This window comes from Gorilla gorilla, chromosome 3 (assembly GCF_029281585.2).
Source record: "Gorilla gorilla gorilla isolate KB3781 chromosome 3, NHGRI_mGorGor1-v2.1_pri, whole genome shotgun sequence".
In the NCBI taxonomy this organism is placed as follows: domain Eukaryota; kingdom Metazoa; phylum Chordata; class Mammalia; order Primates; family Hominidae; genus Gorilla; species Gorilla gorilla.
In genome coordinates, this window is record NC_073227.2 from 14,874,979 (window position 1) to 14,902,722 (window position 27,744).

The window sequence follows — 27,744 nt, forward strand, 5'->3', positions numbered from 1 at the left end:
TCAGCTGAGCCACAGTGGGACCTCAGTGGCCATGTGCTCTCATCCGCAGGCTCAGAAGTTGGCCAGGAAAAGCTGTCCCTGTGCCTGAGTGGGCTGTGGGCCTGTACGGGGTGGGGCGGGGCTTCCAGTTCCATGTTTTTAAGCGGGAGTGATCTGGAGTCCCTAGTGAGGGATTTCGTAGGCTGTGGGGAAATAGCTGCTGCGGGGTGAAGTTTGAAGACAAATGACAGACGGGAGATGGGGATGAGTAACCCCATTTGGGGCCAAAATAGCCCGAGGGGAAGGTGGTGTGTTGTCCCCATTTCACAGATTTGGAAGCTGAGGCTCAGGCGGCTCCTGCAGCCGGGAGGAGGGAGGCATTTCCAACCCCGGCCCAGGGCTGGCTGGAGCTGCGCCGGGCGGCGGCCAGGGCGGCCGTGGGTGGCGGTGCTCGCGTTGCATGTGGTGTGTGGCGGCGTGCATGCACCAAGGCTCTTTGATTCCTCAACTTTAGTTTTTTTTTCTGATTATAGAAGTAAAATAGAAAGAAGACCTTTTTTGAAATGACCTGTGTTAGTCACCTCTCTCAGGATGCGTGAGGCGGACACGTTGAGGCCACCTCAGCTGATGGAAGTTTCCGGTAAGAAGCCCGTTCTCATAGCCGGGCAGCAGCGCCGGTGAGCTTGGGGACGTGGGCTGTGGGTCACAGGCGCCCGACACAGCGCCAGCCTGACAGCGGGAAGCCGACCCCACCGTGCTGGGATCCGGTCCCTCCCCTGCTTTGGCCCCTGGGCCCCCGACCCCGGCTCCTGCCGCCTGGGCCCTGGCCCCACCCCACCAGCCCCCATTGCCGCCCCTGTCTCCCAGGCCGATGGGTGAGGCCCCCTTCATGCGCCACCTCCTTGTGGACTGTGGCAGGGTCACTTTGTCAGGCAGCTGGGGCAGGAGCCAGGAGCATTGTTTACTCACTGGGCCAACAGTGTTGAGTGCCCGCTGTGGCCAGCACTGGGCCGGCCCCTGGGGTCGCAGCAGTGGGCAAGCGGCAAGCGGACAATGACTCCTGAGGCTCACATTGAGCAGCAGACCCAGACAGACAGAGTCAATCTGTTAACTAGATCCCGACTGGGGGCGAGTGCCGTGAGAAATCCACCAGGGCAGCCATGTGGAGACGGGGTTGTCACTGTGAAGTACGGGGTGCAGGAAGGCACCCGAGGGAGTGTGCGGGCTGTGCGTGTTGGGGTGTGTGTGTTGGTGTGTATCTCTTTGGGGGTGTGTGTGTTGATATGTGTGTGTTCATGTATGTGTTGATGTGTGTGTTTAGGATGTGTGTGTTGTATGTGTTGATGTGTTTGTATGGTGGGGTATGTATGTTGGGGTGTGTGTATTGATGTGTTTATTGATGTATGTGTGCTGTATGTGTGGTGTGACTGTTGGAGTATGTGTGTTAGGGTGTGTGTGTTGGTGTGTGCTTGTTGATATGTGTATGTGTTAGTGTGTGTGTTGTTTGTGTTGTGTGTGTGTTGGTGTGTGTGTATGTTGGTGTGTGTTAGTGTATGTATTGATGTGTGGTGTTGATGTGTGTTGATGTGTGTTTATTGATGTGTGTATGTGTTGGGGTGTGTATGTGTTTGGGGTATGTGTGTTGGGATATGTGTGTGTCTTGCTATGTGGTGTGCTTATTGTGTGTGTATGTGTGTTGGTGTGCATTTGTTGATATGTGTATGTGTTGGTGTGTGTTGTATGTGTTGATGTGTGTGTGTTGGTGTGTGTATGTTGGTGTGTGTGTTAGTGTATGTGTTGATGTGTATGTTGGTGTGTGTGTGTTGATATGTGTGTTGGTGTACGCTTGTTGATATGTGTGTGTTGGGGTGTGTGTATATTGGGGTGTGTGTGTGTTTGGGGTATGTGTGTTGGGGTGTGTGTGTGTTGCTGTGTGGTGTGCTTATTGATGTGTATGTGTTTGTGTTGGGATATGTGTATGTTTTGCTGTATGTTGATGTGTGCGTGTATTGGGGGCGTGTTCACACATACCTTTTCACCGAGCAGCCTGCTTTGTAACGGCCACCCAGGTCAACGGGCCTGTAGGTAGATCCTCATTTATTGAACCAGTTTCCTGTGTTGGACATTAGAGTGTTTCCTGGTGTGCTCAGTTATAAATAACGTGCTGCCATCTTGGGTTTCTACCCTTACTTAAGGCACAAACGACATCTTCAGAGAGTCTTAAGGTCTGCAATCCTGCATTTGGACGGCAATGTCAACTGCAGACTTACGGTCCCCAGGCAGCCTTAAGCAGCTGTGCGCCTTAGGCATTAACGACATAAAACAGTATGTTTCTTTAGGCCCAGTGCCGGTCATGGGGTGCTGGGCCCTGGATGGCTGGTATCGGGGCTGTGGGTACCAGGCCCTTGCACCCCACAGTTGTTCTGCCTGTGCTGGGGCACCTTTTGTTTGGGGCAGGAGGACAGGTCTTTGTGAGGAATTACAGAAGGGACTCTCTTCTCTGCTGGAGAAAGACCTTTGCTGTTTCATTTTACAGCCTTGTCTGAGGGAGGCTGGGAGGCTCTGCAGTTTAGAATCCTGTTCAAAGATTATGCTCATGGGCCTAAGAGGATTTGGCTGTGACCAACTTATATGACATGGGCTGTTTGTTTTTACTCCTGCCATGTTCTCTTCTGGGTCTCGGGCACGTGTTCTTAGGATTACTTTCATTTACAGCCTGGGATGATTGTGAATTCTTCAATAGCATCCACCTTTTAGAAATAGGAAGCTTTCTAAAGTCACGTTTGCAAGCCCAGCCTTTCCGAATTCTGCAGGACCAGAGCCGTCTCTCATCCCCCTGCTTACCCCTGCCTCCATGCACCATGCTGAGGGCAGAGCGTGGGCTTCGCCGTGCTGTGTAAACTGTGAAGTGCAGTACCCCCTGTGTTGAGCTTGCCTCCCACTCTGTGAATAGAGCAGACAATGCTGGGGACGCATCTCCCAGCCTCCCTTGCAGCTAGGGCACAGATACCTGGCCCCCCGGTGCTGCTGCCTTGGGACTTGACTCAGAATGTTGGCTGGCAATGTGAGGAACAGGGACCGGGGGCCATGTGGGTGATGGTGGTGGCAGCGGAGGAGGCAGCTGCAGTGATCCAGATGGCGGCTGCTGGGTTAATTTGGGAAGAACAGGCGCCTTCAGACACTGCTTCATCTTCTAAGCCAGGGGCTGGACAGTGTGATCCTTGGACATTTCTGTTCCTTGTTTTTAATGCTTCTGGGAAGTGTCTTTATTTTGCCTTTTAAAAACGCAGAGTGGAATGTGCATTTAAGGGAAGGCAAATCCCCCTTTTCTAGTGGAAATGAGCCTGCGCCTTCCCAGACAGCTAGATTCTGGAGATGCTGCTGCCCATGAGTTCTGCCCCTTTGTTTCTGTGTTTGGAAGGACTAGCCCAAAATGGGGATTGGGGGTGCCCCAGTCTGGTCTGGGATGGGCAGGAATTATTTCCCAGCAAGGTCAAGGCTGCTCAACACTGTGAGAACCCTGGCCTGGGCATCAGGAAACATGGCTTCCTCTCCAGCTCTGACTTTGCTGGGCAGCCCTGGACAAAGCCCTCACCCTCTCTGAGCCTTCACGGCCCCTACTATGGACTGGGGATGATGATCATGACCAAGGCAGTCGTGAGGACCATAGATCGCACTTGCCATGGCCAGGCCATCTGTAAAGTGGAGTGTTCAGGTTAGAGAGGACAAGTTGGTGTTATTGGAGGGAACCTGTGGTGACGGGGGAGAGGGTGACCTGGTGACACAGCCCTTGATGGCTAAACCTTCCTGACAATGTCACAGGGCCAGCCTCCTGCCCTTTGCAAAGCACTGGATCCTCAAAGAATAATTTACACTCCAGAAAATGGAATCCATACTGGGTGGGTTCTATCACGTGCAGCCTTGGGGGATGAGAGCTGGGAAGACCCATGTGAATACGTGCAGGACGGGGCATCCGGTGTCTGCCAGCTGCCACCTGCTCCGGACCTGGGCCACTGGCTCTGCTGCCTAAACCTCTTCACTTGCTCCATTTTAACCACAGCTCACTCATCAGCCTTCTTTGGAGAATGCTGGGGACTGAGTGGCAAGGTAGGGAGACTCCGGGCTTTACCTTAAGTGGACGTATGTTGGAACCGTAACTTTGCCCCCTAATAATGATAATAATAACAGCAACTGAGGAAGAGCTGGGGTTCACAGAGCACCTGCTCTGCAAACAGCCTGCAGGATCTTTCGGTGAAAGTTGTGAAACATGGACATTTAGGTGCTCCATAAGTGTTAGCCAAAAAAAAAAAAAAGGAAAACGGGAAAGAAACCCAGACATGATTCTGCTCATTCCCGCTTTGCTCCCTCAAGGCCCTTGGAGGGGCGTTATCTGGGCTACCAGGGACTGCTTGTTTCCTGGCGGTTGTAGCCACCCTCTCCTGGACGCGCTTCCTTTTGGTTTGGGCACACTTGGTGGTCTTCCTGCACCTCGGCCTTTTGCTCTGGACAGATGGCCTTTGCTGTCGCGGGTTGGCTCTGACGTCCTTTCCTCTGTGAGGCTGCACAGCACCCCTGGGCCCCTGCAGCCTGCCTCAGCCCCTCCTCACTGCCATCTGCACCCTCAGAACATGAGACTTGGTAGGTGCTTCCTCGAGGGACTGAGAGGCCTCGAAGGACACTGCCCCGGAGAGCGGTGCCGGCTGTCTCAGGGTGGGAAACCTCCTTGGTGACACTGTGTGAATGGAACCCCACCCGCCCTTGCTGCCTTTGGTGCCACTAGGCACAGCTCCCGGCCCCAGGAGGGGTGATCTTTCTTGGGGATGCCAAGCTGGCTCTGTGGTCCCTGTCACTTGGAGCGGGCTCCTCCCCTCCACACACCCATTTTGAGACCCCAGAGCCAGTGATGCCGCAGCTGCACTTAACAAGCAGGAATGTGTCCCTCCTGTTGGTCAACATTTGGGGCCTCACTGTGACAGGTGCACAGCAGCCTGGTGGAGAACCACCCTATGCGCCTGTAGAAAGGGCCAGATGGCAGGAGCCACCTTGCGTTTTGCCTTGAGGTTCAGTTGGGATGGCCATTTACGGTGGTTGCAGCCACTGTTCTGAGAGCTTTGCATGTTCAGTGGGTACAAATCTCATGGTTGCCTAGGAGGTAGGGGATGGGGCAGTGTCCATTTGGCAGAAGAGGAACCTGAGGCTGAGAGAAGTTGTTTCCCAAAAACACAGCATGTTGTGGGGGGCCAGGGTCCCAGCCCAGCAGTCCGGCTCAGAGTCACACCCTGCTGTCATGTTGTTACCCGCACAGCGGGCAGGTTCAATTGCGTGGTGGGTGACAGTCCAGTGACCACAGCCACGGAGGGCTTAACAAGGGGATTGTAGGACTTGCAGCAAGTAAGGAGGACACCAGGGATGGTCCCCAAAGCAGCGCCTCCCGGGCAGAGGGGATCCCAGGGTTTCACGGGGCTGCTGGGCTGAGCCATCTCATGGGGGGTTAAGGTCAGTGCAGGCGCGGTGGCGGATCACGCCTCTACATACATCGCGTGCATGGAAAATGGCGGATAAGCTCCTCTCCTCCCTGGGTGGGGTTTTTAGGATGGGCTTGGACCTTTTCTGAAACAAGGAGAACTCAAGATGCAGTTACAAGTGGGTGCTTTTTCACGGTATGTACCTCAAAACCCCAAACCCGGGACCCCGGCTTATGATGTCATATTCCATGGGCGGTGCTAAGGGCAGAGCCTGGCCCAGAGTAAACCCTTGAGAAACGTTACTCTTGTTGCTTTCCTGGGGTTCCTGTAAAGCAGGCGTGGTGCCTTGTGGTTTGTGAATCTGTGTCCCTAAGACACACGCTGTGGTGAATGATTCTCTGGGACTCATCCAGCTGCTTCCCCCAGCACTGAGTGTGGCCTCACAGTGGGAATAGTGGGCTCCGTCACTCGTGCGCTCTAGCCTCTCCTCCCATTCGCTGCTGTCCCCTCCCAGTCTCCTGGCCATTGTCATCCTGGGGGAATCCTTGTCATGGGAGGCCTTCCCAAGCAGAGAAGTGAGTGGTCCTCACCCACTGTTCTCACTGTTCTTCATTTCACATACATTTATTGAGCACCTGCTGTGTACCCAGCCCTGGGTCAGTGGCTGGGGCCACAGCAGTGGGCAAAGCAGACCTAGGGCTCACGGTCTAGTGGGCAGAGAGATGTGGGCCCTCTCAGCCTCACCAATTTTCCCTCTGGGAGGACTGTGCCAGGGAAGAGGGATGGGGGATGGGGTAGGGGCTTTGGAGTCAGTGGAGCTGCATGTGAACCCCAACCCAGTGGCTTTCCAGCACTTCCACGGGGGCACAGGGCTGATCTTCAAGAATCCTCAGTTTTCTTATCTGCAAACTGGAGGTGTTGGCACCCACCTCACTGGGTTGTCTGGAGGCTAATGGTTGATACGTTCCACGGGGCCCACGCAGCTTGGCTCATGGTGTGCACCCATTGACTATGAGCCCCCTGCTGGCTCCCAGCCTGGCCGCTTAGGTGGGCGGCTCAGGTGGTGCCTAGAGGAGAGGCCAGGGCTGCAGGGGAGAGGCCAGTCGGCTCTTTGTCGTGTGTGAAATCCCTGCGTTAATCCCTGGCCCTGCCCAGAGCCTGAAGTGGGAGCTCCTGCGTCGCTTCCTTGACCGTGAGCCTTTGCTGGCTGACTAGGCCTCTGCTTCTGCTGCCGATGAGGCTGCCAGGAGTTCAGGCCTACGGCCCAGCAGCCCCTCATCCTCCAGCTGCCCCCTTCCCTGCCCCTGTGAGGTCCCAGCCAAGCCATCTGCCTATGGAGACATGAACAGGCCAGCTCTGGGCTGCTCTGAACCTGGTGGTGGCAAGAAATAAAGTAAGTTTCGTGCGCGTCCGTGTGAAGAGACCACCAAACAGGCTTTGTGTGAGCAACAAAGCTTTTAATCACCTGGTTGCAGGCCGGCTGAGTCCGAAAAGACAGTCAGCAAACGGAGATGGGGTGGGGCCATTTTATAAGATTTGGGTAGTTAAAGGAAAATTACAGTCAAAGGGGGTTGTTCTCTGGCGGGCAGGAGTGGGGGTCACAAGGTGCTCAGTGGGGGAGCTTTATGAGCCAGGATGAGCCAGGCGAAGGAATTTCACAAGATAATGTCATCAGTTAAGGCAGGAACTGGCCATCTGGATGTGTATGTGCAGGTCACAGGGGATATGATGACTTAGCTTGGGCTCAGAGGCCTGACAGTAAGGATGGGTGATACGTTGGGCTTTGGTGGCCAGATCTGTTCCTGAGTCTCCCTGGCTGTCAGAACACAGTGGCTCTCAGATGCCAGGGTCAGATCTGGTGACTGGGGCTCCAGGCAGTTTGGGTCGAGTGGAGGAACGCTCTCTGATGATTCATGAGACCTTGCCTAGGTCTGCAGGATCCTGAAGATTCTGAGGCAGGGCGCTCACCAGCTCAGGCAGCCACCCTTCAGCTGTCCCACCTTGCCTGGGCCTGAGCACAGGCCCTGGAAGCCCCTGTTCAGGACATGTTCACAGGCAGGCAGGAAGGGCCCTCCGGCCCGAGCCAACACCCTTCACCCCAGCTCCCTGCACAAGCTGGCCTTCCGGAGAGCCAGGGCGGGCGGTGCAGGCCGGGAAGAGGAAGAGATGTTTGCCCGGGCAGGGGCCGAGGACTTCCCAGGACGAGGGTACAGGGCAGGCAGCAGCCTGAAAACACCGGCCAGTTTCACAGCCCATAACCAGGTGGTCACACAGGGCCCCGAACTCAGAAGGGCCCACTGGGGTGGATGCTCTGCGCTCACCGTCTTGAGATTCTTTATCATCTTATCCTGGGCTTGGTGTTCTGTAAGTGGAGTTGCTGGGACCGTGGATCATGTCCTGGGGCTTGGAGTCTGGGCTCACGGGCTGTGCCTCCTTTGTCCCTTCCCCAGCTCCTGGGACAGGTTCTCAGCTGCCCGCTCTCCTCCTGCTGGGGCCCCAGGCCCTGCCTTCTGTCCAGGGTGGCAGCCAGGTCACTTCTCGGGTGGCCATTGCTCAGGGGTGGCCTGTCCTCCATGGGCTGAGGTGGTGGGGCCTGTGGGAAGGGGGCCAACGTCTCTGTTCCTGGCTGGGGCCCCATATTTTGGTTTTGCACCGGGCCTGGAAAATTCTGGAGCCAGTCTTGCCTGAAGAGAGGTGCATTCTGGAAATGGCTGGAGTCCCATGTGGCCAGGGCATAAGGAAACTGGGGTGGTGCCTGGAGGTGGGATGGGGTCGGGCGGGTTACCCAGGCCTTGGCAAGTCCCTGGCAAGTTATTGAGGAGTGGGGCTGTGTTCTCATGGTATTCTCATGGCACATGTTGGTTGGGGCACTTGGCAGGTCCATGCACCTTGGCCACAGAGGCTGCATGGCAGGGAGGTGACTCACCGTCTGGGGCACCAGGAGAAAGAGAGAGGGGTGTTTTGTTCCGCCTGGCACTGCTCAGGGGTGCACAGCAGCTCTGTGGGTTTATCTCACACCAGACTTTTCTTAGAGCCAGAAATGGGCAAGGACTGGAGGCAGCTTGTCTGGTGCATTCCTTCTAGCGGGGTAAACCGAGGCCCTGAGAGGGGACAGATCCCCGCTCCCTGGCCAAGGTCACTCAGCGAGTTGGTAGCAAATAGCTAATATTAAGCCAGTTCGTTTGGAATTCTAGGCAGAAATGGAAATATTTCAATGGCACAGATAAAAAAAACTGAGGCTCAGGGTGGCTGAGGCTGCCTGGGATCAAGCGATTTATAATGGAGCTGAGATTCAAATCTGCAGCTCCTGACACCAGCCTGGGCTCCTTCTCCTCCGCATTGAAGCCGTGGCTGGCGTCTCCCACTCTTTGGGATCCTGGAGTAGGCTAGTGAGCAGCTGGGGAACTCGGGGCTGGAGTGTGAGGGTGGATGGGTGGGTGGCAGGGCTGTAACAAAGCCTACCGTGATGGCTGTCCCCCTCCTCAGGGAATCAGGCCTGATTGCACTTAATGAGGCTGGTGGGGAGGTGTTGAGTTTGCATTTTCTGCTCAGTGGGAGGTGGCCATGATGCATATTCATTTATGCAAAACCAGGGTTGGTTCTCTGCACCCTCTCACCCGTCTACCTCTTTCTTCCTCCAGTCGGGTCGCTGGAGCCCAAAGACCAGCCCCCGGATTCTCTCCCTCCTTTGCCAGCTTTCAGCCCCAGTAACAGGCCAGGGAGATGGACGGACATTCTCGCTCTCCAGGGCCAGGCAGGCACTGCGCTCAGGGTGCCCTCAACATGGAGTGTTCACGACCACCCCCTCTTCTTTTCTTTTCACCAATTTAACCATTTTAGAGTGCACAGTTCAGTAGCATTTAGTATATTCATGTTATACAACCATCACCACTATCCAGGCCCAGAACATTTTCATCACCCCAAAAAGAAACTGTTAAACTTGTCAGCTGAAGAATTGCCAGGACCACACACTGAGCGCCGAGAGCTTTCTTCCTCATGAAGGGCTGCAGCCTGCAGGCTGGCCAACCGCAGGCTGGGAAGCATAGCCTCTGGCAGGAGCCAGAAGCAGGCATTTCCAGGAAGGGAATTTATGATGAACGGGTTAGCTAAGTATATGTATTCAACAGGCTATAGGAAGAGCTATGAATATTCACGGAGATGTGTGTGCATTTGTCATAAGCTAACACGTATGTTACACGCATCCTATGTTGACTTTGGGGTAGAGACTTAATATGTAAGTATTACAGTCAGGGCCCTACACGTCAGAAGGTGAAGCAGAGGACAGGAAGAGCCTCTGTGCAGCCTCTGTAGATGAGCCAGAACCATTTCAAGATCAGCACTCTCTTATCAAGAAGGAATGCTGGGCTGGGCAACGTGGCTCACGTGCTGTAATCCCAGCACTTTGGGAGGCTGAGGCGGGCAGATCATGAGGTCAGGAGTTTGAGACCAGCCTGGCCAACATGGTGAAACGCTGTATCTACTAAAAATATAAAAATTAGCTGGGTGTGGTGACGAGTGCCTGTAGTCCCAGCTATTCGGGAGGCTGAGGCAGGAGAATCACTTGAACCCGGGAGGCAGAGGTTGCAGTGAGTGGAGATCGTGCCACTGTACTCCAGTCTGGGAGACAGAGCAAGACCTCCCCTCCCCCACCCCCCCCAAAAAGGACAGTCTGTGTTGAAACTGAAAAAGAAAGGGGCAGCACTGAGTGGTTGGTTGGAAGCAGCAGTAGGACAAGGCTTTCGAAAGGGCTGGTTTCTGCTTAACCCTTAAGAGGGAAAGTGTAATGGCATTTAGCGAAGGAGGGGGTATAATGCAGTGTGTCTGACCTCCGGTCCCATTGTGGCCTGGAACTCAGGTTTTTTTTTAAGGTTTCTCTGGGGTCCCTTTGGCCAAGAGGGGGGTCCATTTAGTCATCTGGGGGTGGTTAGGATTTTATCTATTTATTTATTTACTTATTTTGAGATGGGGTCGCACTCTGTTGCCCAGGCTGGAGTGCAGCGGCACAATCTTGCCTCGCTGCAACCTGCGCCTCCTGGGTTCAAGAGATTCTCCTGCCTCAGCCTCCCGAGTAGCTGGGATTACAGGCACGTGCCACCATGCCCGGCTAATTTTTTTATTTTTAGTAGAGATGGGGTTTCACCATGTTGGCCAGGCTGGCCTCGAACTCCTGACCTCAGATGATCCAACCATCTCGGCCTCCCAAAGTGCTGGGATTACAGGTGTGTGCCACCACGCCCAGCTTTTATTTTTATTGTTTATTTTGTTATTTATTTATTTGGAGAGAGTGTCTCACCCTGTCGCCCAGGTTGCAGTGCAGTGGCACCATCATAGCCCACTGCAGCCTTAACTTCCTGGGCTCAAGTGATCCTTCTGCCTCAGCCTCTCCAAGTAGCTAATTTTAAAATGCTACCATGTGTGGCTAATTTTAAAATGTTTTTGTAGAGATGGGGTCTTGCTATGTTGCCCAGGCTGCTCTCAAACTCTTGGGCTCAAGGGATCCTCCCACCTCAGCCTCCCCAAAGTGCTGGGATTGCAGGTGTGAGCCACTGTGCCTGGCCTATTTTTATTTTTCAAACTAAATGAAATTTAGCCTGAAGATGCCTCTGTACATGAATCCTTTCTTAATGAACTGCAACCTAACTTAGTTTGTGATTAACGGAAGCCTGACTTAGGAGGGGCTCTTGTAACAAATAGGTGAAGCTCAGCCCAACCACAGCAGCTGAGCATCTGTCAATCCAGTCCCAGGCGGCCAACCATTCAAATAAGGCAAAGGCTGAGCTGTAACCAGTCAAGCTGTCTTGACCCTCTCTTCCGTTTTGTGTCCATAAATGCTGCCTGATCACGGTGCAGACATGGATTCCTAGACCCTGTTCTGGTTTTGAGAGCAGCTGATTCGTGAATCGTTTTTTGCTCAATTAAACCTTAATTTTAACTTGTCATACTCAGTAAGCAGTCACTCCCATTCCTCCTCCTTCTAGTCCCTGGCAACCATGAGTCCACTTTCTGTTGCGGTGAATCTGCCTGTTCTGGACAGTGCATGGAAATGGAATCATGCAGTACACTTACATTCAGCTTCTTTCATTTGGCTGAATGTTTTCAAGGCTCATCCAGGATGTAGCTCGCATTAGAACTTCATTCCTTCTGACCGGGCACAGTGGCTTACGCCTGTAATTCCGGCACTTTGGGAGGCTGATCACTTGAGGTCAGGAGTTCGAGACCAGCTGGACCAACATGGTGAAACCCTGTCTCTACTGAAAAAAAAAAAATACAAAATTAGCCAGGCCTGGTGGCAGGCACCTGTAATCCCAGCTACTAGGGAGGCTGAGGCAGGAGAATTGCTTCAACCTGGGAGGCGGAGGTTGCAGTGAACCGAGATCACGCCATTGCACTCCAGCCTGGGCAACAAGAGTGAAACTCTGTCTCAAAAAAACAAAAACAAAAACAAAACTTCATTCCTTCTCTGGGCTGAATATGTTCCACTGTATGAGTGGACCACATTTTGCTTATCCATTCGTCTGTGGATGGATGGATACTTAGGGTGTTTCCATTGTTTGGCCATTATGAATAAGGCTGCTGGGAACATTCGCGTTCCAGTGTTCATGTGGATGTGTGTTTTCAATGTTCCGTGATAGACACCCAGGAGTGGAATTGGTAGGTCATAGGATAATTCCAGGTTTAATTTGTTGAGGCGGTACCAAGCTTTTTTTGTGGTGGCCCTGCCGCTTCACCTGCCCCCAGCAGTGTGTGCAGGTCCCGCGTCTCTCCCAACAGCCAACACTCGCTTTGCATTTGGATTCCAGACATCCTCGTGGGTGTGCGTTGTCTCATTGTGACTTTGATTTGGATTTCCCTAATGACTCATCACGTTGAGCAACCTTTCCTGTGCATGCTGACCATTCGGTGAAATGTCTGTATCCAAGGCCACTGCCCATTTTGAAATTGGGTTGTTTGTCTTTTTGTTGTTATCATCCATGAGGAAAACAAGGATCAGAGAGGGTGAGTAACTTGCCCCAGGCCACACAGCAAGAAGGAGGGAAGACAGCCTTAGAAACCCAGTGGGCCTGACTCTGAAGTCTTGTGTTCTTTCTTTCAAACACAAGGGAGCTGGTGGTTGGGACTAGGGAAGGCCTTTCTTTCCTCTGGAGCAGCTGCTTGGGATGCATCCTGGATTTCTTGCCCCTCCGCAGCACTTGCCCCTCTGAGGGCACAGTCCTTGGACATGGTTCTCAACAGGACACTCCTGGGGAATGTGATCGGGAGGCCCTGGAACCGCACTTGGAGAAACACTGGCTTGGGGTTTGCCATAGGACGTATGACTTCTTGACCCAAGGCTTGAGTTCGGAGCCTCCCCGGTCCACCCCTGCCAGGCTGCTGTGCGTCTGCGGCCTGCCCCTCTCCCTGCCTCAGCTTCCTCATCTGTGTAATAGTGAGAGAGGAATGGGATCCCACAGTGCTTAGAAAGCCATTAGGAGTATCAGGGGATGGTCCCTATTGGTGTGTTTGTCTGTTTGTCTGTCTCCCTCCTGGGCGGAGTGCCTCCAAAGTGGGAGCTGTGTCTGGCTCAGCAGATATTAGCCAAGAACCAGGGGCCAAGGAGAAGGGCCCCAGGGAAGACCCCTGCTGAGACCTCAGCATCCTGTGGTATCAGAAACTGGTGCAGCTGGTCCCTCCGTGCCCTGTGGCCACTTCTGGGTGCTCACGCAGCCGGCCCCTGGGCCCACATTTGAGCAGAACTCCGTGCTCAATGTGGTTCCTGTGGGGGAGTCCACCCATGCCCAGTGACTCCGGGGGCCCCAGCCCTGCCATCCCCGTGTGGGGAACATGGGGCTGGAGGGAACACAGGGTGGGAATTCTTGGAGCTCTGGAAGCAGGTGCTTGGGAAGCATGAGGGTCTTGGAATCTCAGGTCTGGATTCACTTGTGTCCCCAGCTGTGGGGTCTGGGGGGGCACATTGTGGACCTCACCAGCCTCAATTTCCCACCTCTACAGTGAGGATTGGTAATGCCCGGGAGTGCTCCCAGCACGGCTGGGGTTATGTTCATTTGAACAACTACTGAATGACATCAGCCTTCCTGGGTACTTACATTTTGGGGTCTCAGAAAAGGGTTAAAGGCAGCAACTTGCTGCCTCTGTTGGAGTCCCAGATACCCTCTTCCCGGGGTAGGGCAGACTCCAGGCCAAGGGACCAGGAAAGGCAGGGAGAAGGCAGGAGAGTGGGTGGGAGGGAGCTGTGAGTGGCCGGGAGAGTGCAAGCAGGAGCGGTGCATTTCACAGAGACAGGCCCATCGGGTGAGGTTTGGAAACAACACATCTCTGTTCCCAGAGCTCAGTGGCCCCCACTTGTCATGGCCCCCAAAGCCATTGGCTTAGGGGCCCCCTTGCCTCTTGGGGAGAACAGAACCCAATAAGAGCAAAGTAGTCACCGCCAGAGGCAGGTTTAGCGGGTGGCTCTGGAGGCAGATGGCCTGGTGTGCCTCCCGGCTCTTCTGTGAGCTGTGCCTCAGTTTCCTCATTTGTAATATGAGGGTAGCAATAATTCCTCCCTCATAGCTAGCTCTTGGACGGTAGTAGATGCTCACAAATGGGCTGTTCTGCAGATGCAGTGTGTGGCAAGGGAGAGTGGCCCCCTGGAAAGGAGACCGGTGGCCAGTCCAGGGGAAGCGGTACCAGCTCCTGTGTAAGCGCCTCCTATGTATGAACTCACATCACCTCGAGGGAGGAGAGGAGGGCCCTGGAGGGGTGGGATGTGGGTTAGGGCTCCTGAGACGACCCCTAAGAAGTGCATATGCAGGGAGATGAAGCCACACTGAATGGGTGGGCTCCTCTCTGGAGCACTGGGAGGAAGCCACTGTGTGGGGTGTCCCTTGTTAGGGCCTTGAGGGGGCTCAATGAATGGCAGAAGCTTCTAACCCAGCTGAATGATCACCCTACATTGAAGCCCCTGCTTTCTGGCTAGATCATGGGAGAGGGGAGCCCTGGTGAATGAGAAGATCCTGGAGGCGGTTGGTAAAGAGTGGGTGTCTAATTGATGGTAGCTCATGTGAGCAGTGGTTTACGACCAGCTGAACACAACATACAAGTGGCAGGATAAACCCCCAAAAGCCCTCACCAGCAGGTTTGCCTAGGGCACAGGGCTGGAACTGGGTGCTGCATTTGCACACTGGAGGCATCCTCTTCCTTCAGACAACATGCAGTGGTGGGCACCTGGCTTGGAGTCAGACAGACGCTGTGGCCACTGATGCTGTGTGGCCCCAGGCTGGTTACTTAGCCTTTTTGAACCTTACTTTCCAAGCCTTGTGCATTTCAGACTCTGCTAATTGAGGGAATTGAGTTTGCTCCTCATCTGCATTCTGTCCTATCAGGATAAGGAGGTATGTAAGCCCCAGAGGTCATGGTGATAATTAATAAGAACAATGGACAAAGAATACAGAAATCAGTCTCCATTCGGCCACTTCCCAGCCCTGGGCACTTTGCCTCCTGCACTTTAGTTTCTCTGTGTGAAACATGGCTGATAACTCCAGCCTTGAGAGTTGCTGGGAAGAATCTGTGACCCGATGCAGGGAAGACTGCAGGCATACCTGGGCACATGGTGGGCCTTGCATAAATGACAGCCACACCACAGCTCCCAGGCTCCAAGCTCAGTGCTCTCCTGTCCCTCTCAGCCCCTGCATGGCATCCTGTCTCCAAAGCGGAGGTGAGGAAGGCTGCTGTTGGGGAGTGAGGAGCTGAGAAGCTCATGTCATACACCCCTTGGACTTGAATCACACAGGGCTGCCAGTTTTTATTGGTTTTGGGCTGTGCTTTGTGCCCTGGGGATGGCCCTGTCATGCTCTGTTTCAGGCAGCCCCTCGCCTGTGTGTGACGTGGGTCATTTGTCACCCTGACAGTATTGACAGGGCTGCTGCTGGCCTGGGATGGAATCTACTCCACTCAGGGCAGTGCCTGAGAGATCTTGTCCAGAAGGATGCGTGGACAGTGAGCTGCTCGGGGACAGAGTTGCCCTTTTTTTGGGTATAGACCATGCTACCCCCTGCGGTAATGTTGGCTGTTGACAGAGGACTGCTGTGAGCCCAGCCTGGGCCGGAGCCCTGCTTGCTGAGTGTCTACTCCATGCCTCCCTCCTCCTCTGCACATCTCCCACCCTGGGGCAGGCACCATTGTCATTCTTGAGGTTCTTAGGACCCCTCTCAACTCCCCAGCGTACCCCTTCATCCACTCACCCCCTGTAGCCAGAGCCATTGGTCTAACCTATGAATCTGATCCTGTCCCTCTCTGCCTGTTAAAGCGCCTTGGGGGCTCCCTGGGGAATAACACCCAGCCCGTCCTGTCACTCTTCTGTCCCCTCTGAGGGTATCATGCCCTCATTTCAAATAACCAGGCAGAATTGCAGGGGCAAAGCAGCTCACCCCAGGTGGTGAGATATATATGAGCAAGCCAGGACTTCCTGGTTACCTGACTGCAAGCCCACACCCTCATCTCAGGCCACTCTGTCTCCTCCTTCCTTTTCTGCAGTTTTGTGTCTCTGTGGATCACTTTCAGGTCCTTCTTGCTCTCCCACACTGGTGTTTGAGGGGCTTGGTTGCTGGCACACAGCATGCATATCAGTATTGCCTGGAAGAGGGCAGGATCTCCCACCCTCTCCCTGTTAGCTCCTCTGTTACCCAACTTGCTTATTTATTCATTCATTTAATGAATATCATTAAGTGCCTGTTTGTGAATAGGTGCGGACAGAATGGGGCTGAATGTACATGCCTCACCACTGAGTAGTGGAGGCACAGAATTATCAAATGGGCAAGGGAACAGCAGATGCAAAGGCCCTGTGGCAGGAGGCAGCATGGCCCAGAGGCCTGTGTGGCTGCAGAGGAGAGGGAGGCTGCATGATGGGAGCTGGGGCTGGGGAGCTAGGCGTGGGCCTGTCCTGTGGGGCCTGGGTGGACTTTTAGGGTTTTAGCTTTCTCTGTGGCTCTCAAAAGCATGGGGCCTGGCTCTGTTCTCCCTCCTCATACCACAGGGACTATTTTGGCTTGCACTGTGATTTATCTCTTCCTACCACAGTTCTCTTCTTTCCTAGGTGCCGTGGGGGCTCTCATATGACTCCAGCACTAGGCATGCCCTGTAACCTAAGGCTCCTAGAAACTTGGTCTCCCAACATAGCTGGGGGCCCAACACAGCTGGTATTCTAGGGGAGTCAGAAGGGTGGATGGTGGCAGAATGCTCCCCTCTCAGGAGTCTGCTCACTATCCTCTCCGTTCTGTCTTCTGAAAGAGATGGTGGTGAATTGCTATAATTTCTTCCTTAAATATTTGTTAGAATTCACCAGTGAACCCATCTGGGCCTGGTGCTTTCTGTTTGGGAAGGTTATTAAATTGTTGGTTCCATTTCTTTTTCTCTTTTCTTTTCTATTTTTTTTTTTTAAGACAGAGTCTTGCTCTGTTGCCCAGGCTGGAGTGCAATGGTGTGATCTTGTCTCACTGCAACCTCCACCTCTCGGGTTCAAACAATTCTCCTGCCTCAGCCTCTTGGGTAGTTGGGACTACAGGCATGTGCCACTGTGCCTGGGTAATTTTTGTATTTTTAGTAGAGATGGGGTTTCACCACATTGGCCAGGCTGGTCTCAAACTCCTGACCTCTGATGAGCCACTTGCCTTGGCCTCCCAAAGTGCTGGGATTACAGGCCTAAGCCACCACACCTGGGCCTTTATAGATATAGATATCTTTAATAGATACAGGCCTATTTAGATAGTCTATTTCTTATTGTGTGAGTTTTGGCAGATTGTATCATTTAAGGAATTGGCATTTCATCTAGGTTATTAAATTTGTGGGCATAGAATTGTTCACAGTGTTACTTGATTATCCTTTGAATGTCCATGGCATCTGTAGTGATGTATCCTCTTTCATTTCTAGTATTAACAGTTGTGTCCTTCTCCTTTTTCCTTGTTAGCCTGGCTAGAGGCTTATTAATTTTATCGATCTTTTCAAAGAACCAGTTTTTGATTTCGTTAATTTTCTCTGTTGATTTCTTGTTTTCGATTTTATTTATTTCTGCTCTAATTTTTATTATTTTCTTCTGTTTACTGTGGATTTAATTTGCTCTTCTTTTCCTAGTTTCCTGAAGTGGAAGCTTAGGTGCTTGATTTTAGATCTTTCTTCTTTTCTAATATGTACATTCAATGTTATAAATTTCCCTCTAAGCACAGCTTTTGCTGCCTCTCATAAATTTTGATAAGTTGTGTTTTCATTTTTAATTAGTTCAAAATACTTTTGAATTTCTCTTGAGACTTCTTTGAGTCATGTGTTATATAGAAGTGTGTTGTTTCAATCCTCTCCATTCTGATACTGTCAGGTGGGGTTTTTGCTTCTTTTTCTGTTTTGCACGACAGACTCCCTTCTGCCTGGAGACAGATTTTCTGGCCTCACCTGGGACTGTGCACAAGTCATTAGCTGAGGCTCAGTTTTATAATCTGTAGAGCAGGGGGCAAAGTACCGACTTCCCAGGTAATATGGACCTGGAGAGTTTGTAGGTACGGGAGCTGGTATTGGAACCCCTGTCTACCTGGCTTCCAGACCCCAGTATTTCCCCTTCTTCCCACACTGGGCTCCAAGGTGGGCTTCCAGGCTCAGCATGATGGACTGTTGAAATGATAAATGAAAGGAAGAGGTGCATCAGGGGAGGGGATGCATTTCTGTAGGAAGACATCCCAAAGAGCCGCAGGGTAATTTCTTCTGTCTTTTTTTTCCTAGTTGTGCAGGCCGGGCCCTCTCACCTCTTAGAACCTCAGTTTCTTCATTTGCAAAATGGGGAAAATATGTATTAGAGATGGATAATAACAGCAGCACCTGACGCGTAGGGAGTACTTTGCAAATGCCAATTTCCACTGTCACTGAGATCTTCATGTGGCTTCTGGGAAGTAGTCCGTCTTATCATTGCCACTTCATGGAGAAGAGAGTGAGGCTCAGATAGGCTAGGTAACATGCCTGGGCTCTCCCAGCTACTGAGTTGTCCAGCCAGGTTTTGGACCCAGATAGGCTGACTCCAGGGTGAGCTGTTGGGTTGAGATTCAGTTGTGTGCCCAGCATGGTGCCTTTCACACAGGGCAGGTGCCGGGCAAGGTGTGGTTCTGGGGAGTCAGCATCACAGGGGAAGATCAGTCCTGTCCCTCACTCAGAGACCCCTGTCTACCTTCTGCCAGGCGAGCAACCTGGTGGGCTTGCTGGGAAGGAGGCCACATATTGGCATCAGGGTCTCCCTCCCGCCTGGGGCTGGTGAAGGGGAAAGCCACTCACAGTTATTCCTGGGAGTGTGGGCGTGGGAGGAACCCACTGCAGCAGGGCTTTTTAAAGAAAACTCTGCCTTGTCTATAAATATCCTCCTGACGTGTCCCCAGTTCCTGAGCTTCTGGGACAGTGAGGCAGTGCCCTGCCTAAGTGCCACTCGCCAAGACTGCTGAGTGATTTCGCAGTGGGAGGGAGCTTGGGGTCAGCTGGGGCGGGGTTTCGTGAACCAGTGACATCTCCCACAGACACTCGAGGGGACTGCATTGCGCCAACTGTTTATATTGCCAGGTGAGGACTAAAAACAGGATCCCTTGTGATCACTCTCTTGTCAGATATGAAATGTGTTAACGCCAAAGCATGTAGAAAAGTAAAGTGCAGGCTAGCAAATGGAATATTTTCTTTTAAATGAAAAACTCTCTGCAGGGTCCATGCTGTTCTAATTCCTCCAGAATTTTATAGAAGCCACGACAGGCAGCACACGCTCACAGGGCCTGGGAGGAGGAGTCATGGGCCCGGCAGTACTGCCCACACCTGGGGCAGGGTGGACAGATGGACGGATGGCCTGGTCCAGGAGCTGGGCATCCTATCAGGCCCTGCGGATGGGGAGTTAAAGGCTAGCCAGGCCCTCTCTGAGGTGCAGCTTGCTCAGCTGCACAGAGGAATGGTGGTCCTCACCTTGCAAAGCAGCACTGCGGGTAAGACGAGGCAACGGGCAGGAATTTGCTGTGCACACAGTCCTTGTCATCATCCTCTTTGCAGGCTGCAATGCCAAGAAACTCTCCCAGGATGGTCCTGGAGCCCCCAGGGCAGGGTTCTGGGGATGTGTGGAGGACGATGGGCAGCCGGGACCACACTGTGGTGGGTCCTAAGGACGCCTGCCAGAAAAATATCACACATGTGGATAGGAGTTGAATTGCATCACTCCCCCCACCCACCACCAAATACTTGTTGAAGTCCTAATTCAGTTTCTCAGAATGCGACCATATTTGGAAATAAAGTATTTGCAGATGTAGTTAGTTGAGATCAGGTCATACTGGAGCAGGGTGGGTCCTTAACCCAACATGACTGATGTCCTTATAATAAGAGGAGAGGAGACACAATGACACACACAGGAGAACTCCTTGTGAGGACAGAGGCAGAGATTGGATGCTGCAGCTACAGGCCAAGGAGCACCAACCATTGCTGGCAATGCCGGAAGCTGGGAGAGGCGAGGAAGAATCCTCCCCTGGATCCCTGGTGGCTCTGCCGGACACCTCGATCTTGGACTTCCAGTTTCCAGGACAGCTTTACAGTACTTTATTATGGCAGTGCTAGCAAACAAATAGAAGCACCTAACTTAGTGCTGGCATGCAGTTGGAGCTTGATAAATGCTTGCTGAATGAATGATATTTATTGAGTGCTGACTACATACCAGGCAATAGGCAAAGGGATTAGAGGATAGTTAAAATTTCTCGTGTGTTTATATGCAAGGCATTCTCGTAAGCACGTTAGAAGTACTCACTCATTTAGTCTGCACGACAGCTCTTTGAGGTGAGTACTCCTGTGGTTCTCTTTTTGTGCGTAGAAAACCAGGACACAAAGAGATGAGTCTCTTGCCCAGGGTCACATAAGCAGCTGAGTTGAGATCCAAACCCCATCAGTGTTAACTTCCAGGCTCTTGCTGGTTAGCCCTGCAATGCTGCCTCCCAGCCTTTGGCCTGGCACAGAGTAGGTGCTTGGGAAATGCTCACCATCCAGTACTTGTTGAATGCTCTTCCCAGCTGTGCCAAGAAGGTTCTGGTTCTATGAGAGTGTTCTGTTGTCAAACAAGAGAAGTATTTTGCTCTCTTCCCCAGTTTGCCAGAGCCTCCAGTTGACTGGTTAAGATTTAACCATTAAGAGCTGATTTGATTCTACCTTTAAAATGAGCAGCCCCCACCTGTATTAGCATCCTGTTGCGGGTGGAATTGTGTCCCCTCAAAAGATATGTTGGGGTCCTCACCCCTGATGCCTGTGAATGTGGCCTCATGTGGAAGTTGGGTCTTTGCAGATGTAACCAGGTGAAGATGAAGCAGGACCTACTAGATTAGGGTGGGCCCTGATCCAGTGACGGGCATCCTTAGAAGAGACACAGTCATACCAGGAGAAGGCCACATGGTGATAGAGACAGAGATTGTAGTGAGGCAGCTGCAAGCCAAGGAGTGCCCAGGCTTGCAGGCAACACCTGAAGCTGAGCTAGGCGTGGAGCAGACCCTCTTCTGGAGCCTTCAGAGAAGGCATGGCCCTGCTGACACTATGATTTCAGATTTCTAGACTCCAGAACTGGGAGAGAATATGATTCCGTTGTTTGGGGCCACCCAGGTTGTGATGTTTTCATGGCAGCCCTAGGAAATGAATATCCACCCCAGGCATTGCAGAGCTGACCTGTGCTTGTCCTGCACTAATTTGTATCCCATATTCTTTGGGCATATTCCAGAACCCGGTGTCTGAACCTCCCCAGCATAATAGTTCAGACCGTTGGAACAATCTCTTTTTGAGTTCAGAGCCTGTGGGAGGTGAGTCCTACAAAAACCAAGGGCCCTGGGGCCAGCCACTGGGGGACAAATACTCAGCTCCACTCCTTATCAATGCTGAGACCTTGAGCCAGCCAGGTCACATCTTTGATCACCAATCACCTCTTCCATAAAAGTGGCCATAACAAAATTGCCTTGAGACCTCTGAGGGTTAAAGGGGGATAGATGTACAAATACCTGGGCAGTACCTCGTCTTACCTGGTCCTCAATAAATGCTACTTGAATTGAACCAAAGAGAATACCAACTCCTCCACTTGGTTCATTTAGTAAATGAAATTAAATTTCTGTTAATCTCATAGGTTCACAAAATTGAAAAGATTGGTTGCGCAACATTGTCACCTGCTATTTAGATACATAGGAAAAGAATAGCTAAATTATACCAGGTTTTGTACCTTCTGAAAAAAAAAGTCAAAGGATGGTAAATTATTTTTTCCTTACATAAAATGAATTCGGTGCACATGAACATGGTTCTGCTTTTGTATTCTTCAGCTTCCTAAATATATGAGGCCCAATTATACACCCAATCTGTATTTGAACATTTTTAGCATGCCTCAGAATTAGTGTTGATTTAATTTATTTCCACCGGAGATTTGCAAAATATTTCCTTAAGTTATTCTGAACCGGAGGTGATTCATTCAAGGAGATAGTGGGTGGTGTCTTTAGAGTGGGTGCTCCCCATTGGAGAAAACTGAGCCAAGTGGGGAGGAGATGGGGGCCTCTGGGGGCCCTTCCCTGGCCTGCCAGGGAAGGGTGTGTGGCCCAGTGCACGCCCTTTTCATGGGTCTGCACTGCTGATGGGGGAGCTCAGCTGAAGCTCCCTGGTTGGGCACAGATGCCCTTAATGAACTGGTCCAGGCTTGTTCACCCTCATACCTGACCTGTCCCTTTCATACTCACTCTACCTACTTGAGACTCCTCCAGCTCATCAGGGAGCTGCACAAATAGGGTCTGTGCATGGCAATTGCTGGCTTCTCAGGCTGGTTGGCATGGCCCCTCCCTCGCAGCGACTGGCAAGCCTCTTGTTTCCTGGGAAGCCTTTCTTTGGCTCACTCCTCACCCCCTGTTCCACCCCTGGGAGGACCCTCCTCTGGGGCTCCCCAGACACACACTGTCTCTCTGCCTCTGCCCAGAGACCATGGCTTCCTCTCCATGCACCAGCACCACTGCTCCTTGAAAGGAAAACAGCATCTCCGTGCCCACTCTTTGGACTGACTCCATCGTATTCCAGGGCCTATTTGTTAAACTGGATGGAAAACCAAAGCCTGTAGGGCTGTAATTTATTCATTAATATCTTAAGTTTTCAAGATTGAACATATTTACTGGGTAGATGCTTATTAAATGCTTGTGAATGAATGGATGAGTGGGTGAGTGAATGTATAAATTAGGTGTTGTCCTTTGGTAAATTTTCTAGCTTTATGATATAATCAAATTATCCTGGCTGCAGCAAGTCTTTAAAAAGCCCATATACTTAGAGCAAAATTAATTGTACTGTTAAATAAAATTCCCCAAGATGCAACAAAGTGCAGTGAAGCATTTTTTTTATCCTGATACGTGGACCAGCTAATGCTGTTAAATCAGCATTTTAAATGTGTGGTTTTATTGGGTCTGATTTCACTGGGTTTTATCATAAGATGAACCATTTGCTTTTGAACTGAATTGAACTGAAACCTACAGCTATTGGGCCCTTATCATAAAAGTGTCAAGTGCCACCCTGGACACTGTTACGTACATTATATCATTGTGCAGACCCTGGCCCAGGTGAGGTCTTATCCTCACTGCCACCATTGGCATCATTGTAATTATCAACACTCCCACCATCATCACCACCACCAGTATCACCACCACCACCACCACCACCACCACCACCATCACCACCACCATCACCACTACCACCACCATCACCACCACCATCACCACCACCAACACCACCATCACCATCACCACCACTATTACCACCATCACCATCACCACCATCATCACCATCACCACCACCACCACCACCATCACCACCACCATCACCACCACCACCACCATCACCACCACCATCACCACCACCATCACCACCATCACCATCACCACCACTATTACCACCATCACCATCACCACCATCATCACCACCACCACCACCATCACCACCACCATCACCACCACCAACACCACCATCACCATCACCACCACTATTACCACCATCATCACCATCACCATCACCACCACTATTACCACCGTCACCATCACCACCATCATCACCACCACCACCACCACCATCACCACCACCACCATCAGCACCATCACCACCATCACCATCATCACCACTACCACCATCATCACCACCACCACCATCACCATCACCACCACCATCACCATCACCATCACCACCACCACCACCATCACCATCACCACCACCACCACCATCACCATCACCACTACCACCATCACCACCACCACCACCACCATCACCATCACCACCATCACCACCACCACCACCATCACCACCATCACCACCATCACCACCACCACCACCATCACCATCACCACCACCACCATCAGCACCATCACCACCACCACCACCATCACCACCACCACCACCACCACCACCACCATCACCACCACCAACACCACCATCACCACCACCACCATCACCACCATCACCACCACCACCACCACCACCACCACCACCATCACCACCACTACCACCATCACCACCACCACCACCACCACCACCATCACCATCACCACCACCACCACCATCACCATCACCACCACCACCATCAGCACCATCACCACCACCACCACCATCACCACCACCACCACCACCACCACCAGCACCATCACCACCACCAACACCACCATCACCACCACCACCATCACCACCATCACCGCCACCACCACCATCACCATCACCACCACCACCATCAGCACCATCACCACCACCACCATCACCACCACTACCACCATCACCACCACCACCACCATCACCACCACCACCACCATCACCACGATCATCACCACCACCACCACCACCATCACCATCACCACCACTATTACCACCATTGCCATCACCATCACCTCCACCGCCATCACCATCACCACCATCACCACCACCATCACCACCACCACCACCATCACCATCACCACCATCACCACCACCATCACCATCACCACCACCATCACCACCACCATCACCATCACCACCACCACCACCATCACCATCACCACCATCACCACCACCATCACCATCACCACCACCACCACCACCATCACCACCATCACCATCACCACCACCATCACCACCACCATCACCACCACCACCATCACCACCATCACCACCACCACCACCACCACCATCATCACCACCACCACATCACCGCCATCACCAACACCGCCATCATCACCACCACCACCGTCACCGCCACCATCACCATCATCATTGTCACCACCACCATCACCACCATCACCACCATCACCGCCACCACCACCATTACCATCACTGTAGTTATCAATACTGTCACTATCATCACCACCATCAATAACATCACCACCACCATTACCATCACTGTAGTTATCAATACTGTCACTATCATCACCACCATCAATAACATCACCACCACCATTACCATCACTGTAGTTATCAATACTGTCACTATCATCACCACCATCAATACCATCACCACCACCATCAGCATCAGCATCAGCATCACCAGCAGAACAACTAACATGTATTGAGCACTCACGCCATGCCAGGCATCGTTCTAAGCATTTTGCGTGTTTTTCTCATGTAACACTCACTAAACCCCATGCAATGGGCGATTATTATCTCCATTTTACAGATGAAGAAATTAAGAGAAGGACAAATTCAGGGACAGCTAGCGAGTGTTGGAGACAGAAATCAAATAAGGTTCCTCTTATTCATTCATTCAACAAACATTTTCTGTTTTTGTTTTTGTTTTTTGTTTTTTTTTGAGATGGAGTCTCACTCTGTTGCCGAGGCTGGAGTGCAGTGGTGTGATCTTGGCTCACTGCAACCTTCACCTCCCGGGTTCCAGCAATTCTCCTACCTCAGCCTCCTGAGTAGCTGGGAATACAGGTGCCTGCCACCACGCCTGGCTAATTTTTTGGATTTTTAGTGGGGACATTGTGTCACTGTGTTAGCCAGGATGGTCTCTATCTCCTGACCTCGGGGTCCGCCCACCTCGGCCTCCCAAAGTGCTGGGATTAGAGGCGTGAGACACCGTGCCTGGCCTCAACAAACATTTTCTAAGAGGGCCTCCTCCGTATCAGGCACCATTTCCAGGGGCTGGGCATTGTTGGGCTGAGAAGACATTCTGGTGTGCGTGTGTGCGTGCGTGTGTATGTGCATGTGTGTGCCTGTTTGTGTGTGCATGCGCATGCATGTGGGGTGGGGCAGGGACACAGATAGTGAAGAATAAATGAACAGAAACAATTTCGGGTACATATAAGCACCATGAAGAAGTTAAAACAGGGTGATGGATAGAAGGTGATGATGGAGAAAGGCCATTTGAGGCTGGATGTCCAGGGAAGATCAGAGTAGGTGTCATTTGAACCGAGACCAGAGAACAAGGGTGAGATCTGGGGATGGAGTTTCAGGGAAAGGGATGGTAAGTGCCCAGCTGGTCAGCCTTGCTCCAGGGACAGAAAGAGGCTGGTGAATCTTCAGGGTCCTGAGCAGGGGTGGGGGTGGTGGGAGGTGGTAAGAGGGGGCCAGGCCATGCAGGTTGGAGTTTGGGCTTACTCCATGTAAGATGGGAGGGATTTGAAGCAGGTGGGTGGCATGATCCTGTGTAGGTTTTGTAAGGCCATTTGTTCTGCTGAGTGGAGAATGGATTGAGTGGGGCAGGAATGGAGATGGGGAGACCAGTCTGAAGTTGCGGGTGAGAGATGTGGCTGGCCTGACTAGGGTGGTGGCTGTGGAATGAGAGGAAGTTAGAAGCACCTGGGACACTTGTGGAAATGACATAGACAAGAATAACAGATCAGTTATACGTGGAGGGTGCAGGAAAGGGAGGGCCCAGGACCCTGGTGACAGCCCCCACCAAGTGCACTTACTGCTCATGTGCATTGCGTGGAGTCGGCCTTGTGACAGCCCAGGAAGGTGGGTGCCATTGTGATCACCATGGAAACCTAAGGAGGGAACTAAGGCAGGGAGAGTGAAAGTCACCCAGCTAGAAGGTATGGAGCGTGACTCACAGGCATTCCATGAGTGTTTGTTGAACGGATAAGTGAGTTCAGGGTGGCATAGCTCACAGCTTTGCGAATGGGCACAAGGGCAGGGTTGAGCCCTCTGAAAGGGTGGCTTCACTGGACTAGAGGCAGACACAGCCACTCAAATGAGATTGTGGTAAGGGTAGATTAGTTTGGTTGGATTTCTGGGCAGATTTATTAAACACACCATTTCCCCTGGTGTAAAGGTTTACCTCCTCACTTATTTATTTATTTATTTATTTTGCCAGAGGCTCAATTGATTTTTTTCATTGCAGTTATTGATTTCTGAATGACATTTTGACTTTTTTTCCCCCTGAATATCTCTTGTGTTTTAGCTAATAAATCTTTGACATGTTGCACTGGCTCTGTGGGTGGAGGGTTGTGGGAAGTGCTGAGATGCAGACTGAGATGAAGATACCACTTCTCAAGAAGGGCTGCCAGGCAAGGCTTTCAGATTTCCTCCTTTGTTTTTAAGCTGGAGTGTTTCAGATTTGCTATTGTTCTTTCCCAACCATGGGAAAATCCAGCTTCATGTACAGTTTGCTGTCTGAGAAGTTCAAGCTGTTTTAAACACTGCGGTTCAAACAATGATCTGATTATCCTTAAGAATCAAATACTGGTAGCGGCGGCAAATCCACGTGGGTCTGCAGCAACTCAGTGCTCACCTCCTAAGAGGAAAGGATTCGTCTGAGGGGCAAAAGGCGGAGTGAGAGACTGAGGCAAGTTTTAGAGCTGGAGTGAAAGTTTATTAAGAAGTTTTAGAGCAGGAAGAGGGCCAAGTGTGCTGTTTGACCTATGACTTGGGGTTTTATACGTTGGCATGCTTATGGGATTTTGTGCCTCTCTTCCCTTGATTAGTTTTTTGGCGTGGGCTGTCCATATGCGCGGTGGCCTGCCAGCACTTGGAAGGGGCTGCGTCTTAATGTGTTTACTGAAGTTGTGTGTGTGCTCATTGAGTCGTTTTTCCCTTACCAGTGGAGTGTTCCTAGAAGGTCATACTCCAGTTAAACTCCATCATTTTGCCTCTTAGTGTGCATGTTTGAGCCCACTCGCCCAACTCTTAGATCCTGTCAGGAAGCTGCTGGTCACCAGCTTCAGGTGTTTCTTTTTTTTTTTTCTTTTTTTTTTTTTGAGATGGAGTCTCACTCCGTCGCCAGGGCTGGAGTGCCGTGGCACGATCTTGGCTCACTGCAAGCTCTGTCTCCCGGGTTCAAGCAATTCTCTTGCCTCAGCCTCCCAAGTAGCTGGGATTA

General features: G+C 51.9%; 1 protein-coding gene across 2 annotated transcripts in view; it reads left to right on the forward strand.

The window, feature by feature from the left end:
- Positions 1-27,744, forward strand: part of PPP2R2C (protein phosphatase 2 regulatory subunit Bgamma) — a 243,033-nt gene that overhangs the window by 27,987 nt on the left and 187,302 nt on the right. The window contains exon 2 of one of the 2 annotated variants that reach the window (XM_031010196.3): positions 513-619. The exons of the other annotated variant lie outside the window; for it this stretch is intronic. Coding sequence (XP_030866056.1) covers positions 571-619 — 49 coding nt within the window. The 5' untranslated portion in view covers positions 513-570. The remainder of the gene's footprint in view (positions 1-512; positions 620-27,744) is intronic. 2 annotated transcript variants of the gene reach the window in all.